The 10,993-nt window shown below is 35.6% G+C and overlaps 2 protein-coding genes across 2 annotated transcripts in view; both read left to right on the top strand.

The window, feature by feature from the left end:
• The first annotated feature begins 400 nt into the window (after positions 1–400).
• LOC108576020 (coatomer subunit alpha) lies at positions 401–4,601 on the top strand. Its single transcript, XM_017938963.1, has 5 exons — positions 401–542; positions 814–2,038; positions 2,116–3,063; positions 3,137–4,288; positions 4,365–4,601. The coding sequence occupies exons 1-5, from the start codon at positions 463–465 to the stop codon at positions 4,599–4,601; spliced, it is 3,642 nt and encodes a 1,213-aa protein (XP_017794452.1). The 5' UTR covers positions 401–462.
• A 1,247-nt stretch (positions 4,602–5,848) lies between these two features.
• The window catches only part of LOC108576014 (host cell factor), a 6,269-nt gene continuing 1,124 nt past the window's right edge, over positions 5,849–10,993 (top strand). Inside the window, 5 exon segments of the mRNA XM_017938955.1 lie at positions 5,849–6,217; positions 7,143–7,850; positions 7,927–8,078; positions 8,155–10,990; position 10,993. The exon segment at position 10,993 is cut by the window's right edge and continues 43 nt beyond it. Coding sequence (XP_017794444.1) covers positions 6,049–6,217; positions 7,143–7,850; positions 7,927–8,078; positions 8,155–10,990; position 10,993 — 3,866 coding nt within the window. The 5' untranslated portion in view covers positions 5,849–6,048.

Genomic DNA, 10,993 nt, shown 5'->3' with positions numbered 1-10,993 from the left:
ACCTTGATTATTTTTTAAATATTTCCACTATATTTGAAATAAAACGGGCAAGGTGTTCAGCTTTTTTCAGATTAATAGTAACACGTCAAACGATACAAAAATCTTATAAACGAACATGCGCGTGTCTTAAACAATGTATAGCTTAAGCAATCAAGAAATGACACGTGATATATATGTATTAAAATTATTAATTATTAGTTACAACTAATAATTTAATTTGAATGAAAGATATATACAGTATGTAATTGTACAAAAAAAATGTTTAATAATTGAAACAAAATAATATAGTAATACGATAATACATGATCCCGTACATGTAATACATATTCCAATCTCCATCTATTCAAATACCGTGTTTTATGGTAGCACTAGTGACGTGTCCTCATTCGTGTCAAATTTTCAGGGGTTAAGAGTAAAGAATGTCTTTTTAAATATATAAGTTTGTTGAATATTTCATAAAAAATGTTAACAAAATTTGAAACAAAATCTGCTCGTGTAAAAGGATTATCATTTCATCCAAAACGCCCTTGGGTACTTGCAAGGTAAATAATAGATATTTTTTAAATCTCTTAGGTTTTATTTTACAAGATGATGAAAACATAACTTTATTAACAATTTTACATATGTTACAAAATGAAATTTTACACCTTTTTTTAGCAAATAACAAGATAAAGTATGAAAATATTGTTCATAAACTGTTTAGTTTGTAACTTTAATATTAGATTGTAATTATAAACATTTCTTTAATAATATTGAAGTTAAAAATTTTTTAATTATATTGTAACTATTAAATTATGATTTTATATGTTATAGTTTACACAATGGTGTTATACAATTATGGGACTATCGTATGTGTACTTTATTAGACAAATTTGATGAACATGATGGTCCTGTCCGTGGAATCTGCTTTCATAACCAGCAACCATTATTTGTATCTGGTGGTGATGACTACAAAATTAAAATGTGGAATTATAAACAAAGAAGATGTATTTTCACATTATTAGGTCATTTAGATTATATTAGAACAATTTTATTTCATCAAGAATATCCATGGATTTTAAGTGCATCAGATGATCAAACAATTCGTATATGGAATTGGCAGAGTCGTACTTGTATTTGTGTCTTGACTGGACACAATCATTATGTTATGTGTGCACAATTTCATCCTACTGAAGACATTATTGTATCAGCTTCTTTAGATCAAACTGTCAGAGTATGGGATATTTCTGGATTAAGAAAGAAAAATGTAGCTCCTGGTCCAGGAGGTCTAGAAGATCACTTAAAAAATCCTGGTGCTACAGATTTATTTGGTCAAGCTGATGCTGTTGTAAAACATGTTTTAGAAGGACATGATAGAGGTGTTAATTGGGCATGTTTCCATCCCACTTTGCCTCTAATTGCTTCTGGAGCTGATGATAGAATAATTAAAATGTGGAGAATGAATGATGCTAAAGCATGGGAAGTTGATACTTGTCGTGGACATTATAACAATGTCTCATGTGTTTTATTCCATCCTAGACAAGATTTAATACTTTCAAATTCAGAAGATAAAAGTATTCGCGTTTGGGACATGTCCAAACGTTCTTGTTTGCACACATTTAGAAGAGAACATGAAAGATTTTGGGTTCTTGCAGCACATCCTACTTTGAATCTTTTTGCTGCTGGACATGATGCTGGAATGATAATTTTCAAACTTGAAAGAGAACGACCAGCATATTCTGTATACGGAAATCTTCTTTATTATGTTAAAGAACGTTTCCTTAGAAAATTGGATTTTACCACTTCAAAAGATACATCTGTTATGCAAATACGTGGAGGTGGAAAAACACCTCCTTATAGCATGTCATATAATCAAGCTGAGAATGCTGTTTTAATTTGTACAAGATTTCCTAATAATATTGAAAATAGCACTTATGATTTATATATGATACCACGTGAAGGTGATTCAAACACTGATGCCGATACAAAACGCGCTTCAGGCGTTACCGCTATTTGGGTTGCTAGAAATCGCTTTGCTGTATTAGATAGAGCATATTCAGTACGTATTTAAAAAGAATTGCTATATTTAAATTGCTTAAGGATAATTAAATACCATTTCTTAATTTTGTGTTACAGTTAGTAATCAAGAATTTGAAAAACGAAGTTACGAAAAAGGTACAGATTCCAAACTGCGATGAAATATTCTATGCTGGCACAGGAATGCTTCTTTTACGCGATGCTGATCAAGTAACACTTTTCGATGTCCAACAAAAGAGAACATTAGCAGAAGTCAAAATCTCTAAATGCAGATATGTCGTTTGGTCTAGCGACATGTCTCATGTTGCTTTACTAGCGAAACATACAGTTAACATTTGTAATCGACGATTAGAATCCCTATGCTCCGTGCATGAAAATACTCGAGTGAAATCTGGAGCTTGGGATGATTCAGGAGTATTTATTTACACTACTAGCAATCATATTAAATACGCAATAAACAACGGTGATCATGGCATCATCCGTACATTAGATCTTCCGATATACGTAACGAGAGTTAAAGGGAACCAGGTTTATTGTTTAGACAGAGAATGCAGACCAAGAATCCTTCGTATAGATCCAACTGAATATAAATTTAAATTGGCATTGATTAATCGAAAGTATGAGGAAGTTTTGCATATGGTTCGTAATGCAAATCTCGTTGGTCAATCTATAATTGCATATTTGCAACAGAAAGGATATCCTGAAGTTGCTTTGCACTTTGTTAAAGATGAGAAAACTAGATTCGGTCTTGCACTGGAATGCGGAAATATTGAAGTCGCTTTAGAAGCAGCGAGATCTCTTGATCAGAAGTCCTGTTGGGAAAGTTTGGCTCAAGCTGCCTTATTGCAAGGCAATCATCAAGTTGTAGAAATGTGTTATCAGAGAACGAAGAATTTCGAAAAATTATCGTTCCTTTATCTCATTACTGGTAACTTGGAAAAATTACGTAAAATGATAAAAATTGCAGAAATTAGAAAAGATGTTTCTGGGCAATACCAGGGTAGCTTGTTGCTCGGCGATATTTGTGAACGCGCAAAAATATTACGGGTGCGTATTTCTATAATTTAATTGATATTTAATTTTTTCTTTTAGAATTTTTATTTTATTTTTTATATTATAGAATTCTGGCCAAGCTTCTTTGGCTTATGTAACTGAAAAAATCCACGGTATCTCGTCTGAAGAAGATGATATTCAATATAGTTCTATGAGTGAAGAACTTTCTGCCCTTGAAAAGGGAGCAGAATATCTCCAACCTCCAGTACCAATCCAACAAGCGGAAAACAACTGGCCATTGTTAACAGTATCGAAAGGTTTCTTCGAAGGTGCTATGATGTCACGAGGAAAGAGTCAAGTGGCTGCTGCTCTAGCTCCTGAAGAAGATAACGCTGTCCCTGCCGAAGGATGGGGCAATGACGAATTAGAAATGGACGATGAAGAAGGTGTTGAAACTGAAAATGCCCCTGAAGGTGAAGAAAGCGCTGGATGGGATGTTGAAGATGTAGATCTACCACCGGAACTTGATACTCCAGTCACTGCGGTAGAAGATGGTTACTATTCTCCACCAACGAAAGGAGTATTACCTACGCAACATTGGGTGAACAATTCTCAGCTAGTTGTAGATCATGTACTGGCTGGATCATTCGAAACTGCATTTAGATTATTGAACGATCAAGTTGGTGTGGTTGAATTTGAAGCATATCAAAATCTTTTCATGAATACTTTCTCTCGATCTAGAACATCGTTTGCTTCATTACCGAATATACCTTCGATGTATGGATATCCTCAAAGAAATTGGAAAGATACAAGTCCAAAAAGCGGTCTGCCTGCAGTTGGATTGCATCTTAGCGATTTAGTTCAGCGACTTCAAGTATGCTATCATTTGACAACGGGTGGAAAGTTCCCAGAAGCAATAGAAAAGCTTCAAGCTATTTTACTCAGTGTACCATTACTAGTTGTTGATACGAGACAAGACATTGTAGAAGCACAACAGTTGATTCAGATTTGCAGAGAATACATCTTAGGTTTGAAGATGGAAACTGAAAGGAAGAATCTACCTAAAGCTACTCTGGCTGAGCAAAAACGAATTTGTGAAATGGCAGCATACTTTACACATTGTAGTTTGCAACCTGTTCATCAGATTCTTACATTAAGGATAGCTGTAAATATGTTCTTCAAGTTGAAGAATTATAAAACCGCTGCTTCTTTTGCAAGAAGATTACTTGAATTAGGACCTAAACCAGAATTAGCACAGCAAGTTAGGAAGATTTTGCAGGTACATGTATTTTCTCGTATATCATTGAAATATGTAATTTAAAAGATGTTCAAGGCTTATATTTCTTTTCTTTCAGGCATGTGATAAAAATCCAGTGGATGAACATCAGTTGGCATATGATGAACACAATCCATTTTCATTATGTGCAAGCACATTTGTTCCAATTTACAGAGGAAAGCCGGAAGTCAAGTGTCCATTATGTGGTGCAACATACTTACCGCAATTTAAAGATACAGTATGTAAAGTCTGCGAAGTTGCATTAATTGGCAAACAATGTATTGGTTTAAGGATAAGTCCTGTTCAATTCCGATAATTTTTTTTATATATCCATACATTAATCAATGATAATCATAAGTTAATACAATATCGCTGATTTGTAATTTCTCAACTATATTAAATGTAAAAGGTATTATGTCATTCCAGAAAGTATTGTAAATATCATAAAACAAATATAAATGTATTCAAGTTTTTAAAAACATTTCCCTTAGTGATTTACAGAAAACAAACAGAAAAACAAGTTTTATTATGTTTATACTGTCATCATAATTTCATATTAAAATAGTGCATAAGAATTACATTTTAAAAATATACAACGAAATATATAATAAAATTAAAAACTAAAACTTTCAAAGATATCTTTTATTAAATGCATTTTTACTTTTTAATTAAGGCTAGTGTAGCATATTTTGAATTACAGTGTAATTCAAACTAAACTATTAAATAAATATAGTTAATGATCGAGAATGTAATTAGGGAAGCTACATCATTTTGATTGGCCACATAATCATATAGTTCTAAATGCAATAAACACTATATCAAATTTAAGGCGTATAAGCAATAGATAAACCTTGCACGTAGAAAGAGGTTCTTCATTGAACAATACTTATAAAAATTCCTAAATTAATGTCAGTTGGTAACAGATGCAATTGTGCAATGAAAGTTTTATGCAATAGTGTATTAAGAATATGGTATTTGCTTGAATGTATTGTAAATCTAAACGGCAGTACATTATTTTAGTAAATACTATAACTTTTTTATTACATATTTGTCATTAATAAACTTAATTATATTTTATAGAATTCGTATTGTGATCATCTAGGGAAATCTGGTTACATAGGGAAATCTTGTATTACATTGTTTTTCGTTCGTTTATACAATTTTCAAAAGAAACATAAAGTTGAACTTGTTTTACAAATGTTATAAAAAAATGTGTAAAATTGATTTCGACTGAAATTTACTATTAAAACTACCATTTAAGTACAGCAGAAATTGTGCAGCATTAAAATATATGTACAGTTGGATCATTGACGAGTACTGAGTGAGCACACTAGAAGATATGAAACCAGTGCCGTAAACATCGTGAACGTAAATATACGGTGTGCGTTCTGTGTATACGTGTTACGTTACAGACGTCTTCTAAATCGTGTAGAATTTTCATGATTCTTATCGAACAAAATTCTCCTTACTTTACGTTCATATGAGCCCTTTTATTAAGATTAGTTAATTAGTGACAAAGAATAGTTAAAGGTAGGTTATAATCAAGACGTACGATATTGACAGTGCTAAGAATATCAAGAAGTAGTAAGTTTTCGTTGGGTGTGTGAACCTCCAAAGTTATCCAAGTTGTCGAATCGTGAACATTGAAGGTACAGGAGTTTGAAGAAAAGGGCGCACTATCTCCGAAACCATCGGGCGTCCTACTACTCTAGGGGTAACACGGTGGGTGCATAGCTGCGCGGTATGAAAAAATGATGTGATCGATGGTCATCATGGCGGCACCCATGCTAAAGTGGAAGCGGATCACAAATCCGTCCGGACCCCAGCCAAGACCCAGACATGGACACAGGGCAGTTGCTCTTAAAGACCTCATGGTCGTTTTCGGCGGTGGAAACGAGGGCATTGTTGACGAGCTTCATGTCTATAACACGAGTAAGTTGCTTCCTTGCTGTGCGTCTTTCGCGCCGTTCTTGATGATTCCCGCGATCCAAGATGGCGACATACATTGACAAAACGGTCACCGGCCGGATCACCGTGAAAACCATGAATTTTGTTTATGTCAGATGCTTTATTATCATATATTTCATATATGCTAAATGTACCTTCACTATACATGTCTTTTTAAGTCTTGTTTGTTAAGCATTGGGGTCATTTCATATGTAGAATTAGTGCGATCTGTCATTTTTCATGTTTATACGCACGGGAGCGGCCATTGCTGTCTTATACGCCCCACCACGATTTGCAACGCGCCGCGTTTCCCGTCATTCCACGTTCACGCTTCACCTTTCCTTCTCTTTTTTCCTTCCGTTCCTATTTCTCCTCCCACTCTTTCATTTTAGGTTTTCACATCTTTACCGTATCATGAATGCGCACGGCATTTCTTTTACTATGTTGTCAACAGTTATACGCGTGCGTATTGTAATGAATATTTTGTACCTAATTTTGAAATGTTCCTCTTGATTATACTGCTTAACTTACATGTATTATTTATTACACAAAAACAATAAATATAATGCTGTATTTTAATAAAATTGATGTTAATAAATTGAAAGTTTATTTTAAACATAAAGAAACAAAAATTAGATTTAATAAGTTTCATATAATCTTTTAATTTTGTAGCTGCTTAATATTATTTTTCAAATTTAATTAAAATTGTTACAATTTTTATTTGTTAATAAAAATTATGTAAATTCCTTTAATTTCTATATACTTTCTTTCCTTTTTGTTTAACATGTGAATGATTAAGGATTTCTTCATTTAATATTTAATTCATCATAAATGTGTAATACACACTGAATATTTAAAGAAACTATTCATAAATTTTATTACTTTTTAATTTACCTTTTTTCTTTTGCAGCAACTAATCAATGGTTTGTACCATCGACAAAAGGTGATATTCCACCTGGCTGTGCTGCATATGGATTTGTTGTTGATGGGAGCCGTATTTTGGTCTTTGGTGGTATGGTAGAATATGGAAAGTACTCAGATGAGCTTTATGAACTTCAAGCAGTTAGATGGGAATGGAAAAAATTAAGACCTCGGCCACCAGAAAATGATCCTCCACCATGTCCTAGACTGGGGCATAGTTTTACCCTCATTGGCAATAGAGTCTTCCTTTTTGGAGGACTGGCTAATGATAGTGAGGATCACAAAAATAATATACCAAGATATTTGAATGATCTATATACCCTTGAACTACTTCCTAATGGAGGTACAGTTTGGGATGTACCAGAAACACATGGGCATGCACCACCACCCAGGGAATCTCATACTGGGGTGTCTTATACTGATAGTAAAACAGGAAAAACCTGTTTAGTGATTTATGGTGGTATGAGCGGTTGTCGTTTGGGTGATTTATGGTATCTTGATGTTGATTCAATGACTTGGCACAAACCAGTGGTTCATGGACCAATTCCATTACCACGTTCTCTTCACACTGCCACTTTAATTGGTCATCGAATGTACGTTTTTGGAGGATGGGTACCACTTGTTGTTGATGATGTTAAAGTTGCAACACATGAAAAAGAATGGAAATGCACAAATACATTGGCCTGCTTAAATATAGGTAAATTCATTTCATATTTGTTGACATTGCATGGTAATCATGTTAAAGAGGAAGCTGACTGATAATACTGTTTTAGAAACTTGGACCTGGGAGCAGTTAACAGTTGATACTCTGGAAGAAAATGTTCCTCGTGCTCGTGCTGGTCACTGCGCAATTGGAATGCATAATAAACTTTATGTGTGGTCTGGACGAGATGGATATCGCAAAGCTTGGAACAATCAGGTTAGGGTTAGTCTTTACAATTTGTTTTTATTTTGAGAATAGTTTTGTCTGTTATACAGTATGATTTACCTTTTATTCTTAGGTTTGTTGTAAAGATTTATGGTACCTCGAAGTCGGTAAGCCATCCGCACCATCTAAACTGAACTTAGTTAGGGCCAGTCTACAAGCATTGGAAATTCAATGGACACCAGTACCATCTGCACAATACTACATTCTTCAAATTCAGAAATGTAAACCCTCAGCGACAACTGGAACCTTTCCTACAGTTAGCACTCCAGCAAGTAACGCAACACCTACCACGACATCAGCAATGGTCACTCTCGCAACTGATTCCGCCACATCTTCGCCCGTTATTACAGCACCTGAGCTTCCACAAATTCCAACCACTGTTCGACCGTCCATACCTCCACAAACTCCAGTCCGAGTTCAAACAACTGTACAAAGCCCAGTTCAGAAACCAGTACCATCACAAAGCGTAACAAAACCATCGAGTCCAATGACACCAAGAGTAGCCGGAAATCTTATCAGAATTCGTTCTCCTTTAGTTACAACAACGCCAACAGTAACTACTACTACTACTGAACAAGTTGCAACAGTTAATACTACAGTGGCAGGTCAAACACCAGCTGCTATGTCAGGAATTGCTGCCTTAGCAGCTGCTGCTGCTGCTACTCCGAAAATAAGTATGAATAATGTACCAATTCTTCCACAAACTACAGCTAATACAATTAGGATGAAAAACGTCCAGCCCGGCCAACAAATACGTTTTGCTGCACCTGGAGCAACAGTATTGAGAACTGCTTCACCACAACAAAGTAAGCAAATTATCTTACAAAAACCAGGTCAAAATATATCTGGTCAACCTCAAATTGTACACCTTCTTAAAACTGGACAAGGAATGGTAACAACTGTGCCTAAAGTAAGTCTCATTCCTGGAAAGACTGTCCAAGCAACAGGTGCAAAGCCACTTAACCAGGGACCGACAATACTGAGATTAGTAAATCCAAATACTGTACAAGGATCTAAAATTCTTACGACTATGAAAACGTCTAGTATCGTTGCAATGAGCAAAGGGCAAAATATTAGTGGTAAACAAACAATAATGATTACTAAGCCTGGAGGCAATGGTGGGCTGGTTGGTCGTAATCAAATAATTGTAGTTACAACGGGGTCTGGTTTAAGAGCTGTGCAAGCTGTTACTACCTCTCAAGCTGGTAGTGGACAAGCGGGTAGCATTACAACACCTGTAAATGTTTTACCTCTGTCAGCTACTAATCACGTAACAAATCAGCAAGGAGTCAAAATGATCGTTGTTTCATCCGGAGCTATGGGAGGAGGAGCTACTGGAAAACCTATTACTATTACAGTTCCAGGCCAGGGTGGTGTTCCCAAAACAGTGACTATTGCCACTAAGGGAAGTCCGCAAGCTATCTTCAACCCTGGAAAAAGCCAGATTGTTACTATGCCACAAATGCAAAAAACGCCAGAGACAGTGACAGTGTCTGGTAAACCTGTAACGTTACAAATGTCTGGAGGAATAGGTGCAAAAACTGTTACGCTGATGCCAACAAGCAGTACGATAGCGACTACTTCAAGCGCATCAGAGACAATAGATACAAGTAAGATGTTGTTTGTCCCATCACAAAAACAACCATCAGCTTCATTAGCATCTACATCAGATGGCCCTGCTACCACTGATGCAGCATTGGCTGCATTAGCTGCAGAAGCAGGTTTAATTGATCCAGTTCAAGAACCTTCTGGTGATTTATCATTCATGGTGTCTGCAGATGATGGTGGAGCAGGAGATGGTAAAATAGAAGATAGTTGTAATGGTGATGAGACAACCACAGCAGCTGCTTTGGTTTCTCAAATGGGAGCTGGAGAATCTATGCAAATTGATAGAGATGGTAACTTCTTAATTCCTCAGGTTGATGGTCCAGCAGACCTTCTTCTATCTGACGATGACGAAGAAAATGATAAAATCGATTTAGCGGAAGATCCCGCGTTAGAAAATCAAGAAGAATCACAGGTTGCAGATTCTGCAAGTATGGAGCAAGATACAGATGCTGCACCAGCGGAAGCCGTTCATATGGAAGAGTCTTCCGTAAAAGATCCAGAAACTTCTTCCGAAGGGGCATCTGAACTTCCTGTTTCCACTAGTACTGCAGAAGATATTCCAATAGATCAAGAACCGTCTGCTGATGCTCAACCAGATGAAAACGAAATACCTATTGAAGTTGCTAACGAATCAGAACCAGCAAATGAAAGTGAAATGCAAATAATAAACAATGCATCATCTGAGGAAGCGCAAATAAAAGCTGAAATGTCTAATATGCAAGATCATACAGAAGCTTCATCTGAAGAAGCATCCATGCCAGATGCTATGGAACTGCCAGAAAATGATGAAAGTGAACAGATTGAAGAAAATTCTGACATAAAATTAATAGCTATGGATACATATACTTCTGATGCTGAAAAGTCATCTGCACCTGAAGATAGTATATCACAACTTTCTCAAGAAGATAATCAAGCTATGGAAAAAATCAAAGATGAACCAGCGCTGGATATCCCAGAAGAAACTCCGATGGAAACATTAGAAGACAACGATGAACCTATGGTTACAGAGTCCTGCTTAACTACTACCAATGTTAATATTCCAATCACAACATCCATCATGCAAATAAAGTTAGAACAACCTGATGAGCCAATGAAACAAGATCCAATTCCTGAACCACCAACATCATCCATCAGTAGTGTTACAATTCTGGAAAAAGAGATGGATATCCCAAAACCAGTAGCTCCAGTAAAGATGGAAATAAAAGAAGAATCTATTAAAAAGGAAAGTTTGAAACAAGAAAAAATGAATGGTACTAGAGCAGAAAATGGAGATGATTCGACGGCGTTAACTACATTGGCTACAG

This window comes from Habropoda laboriosa, unplaced genomic scaffold, assembly GCF_001263275.1.
Source record: "Habropoda laboriosa isolate 0110345459 unplaced genomic scaffold, ASM126327v1 scaffold309, whole genome shotgun sequence".
Taxonomy (NCBI): domain Eukaryota; kingdom Metazoa; phylum Arthropoda; class Insecta; order Hymenoptera; family Apidae; genus Habropoda; species Habropoda laboriosa.
The sequence above is the reverse complement of the archived record's forward strand: the minus strand, read 5'-3'. Positions and strand labels throughout refer to the sequence as shown.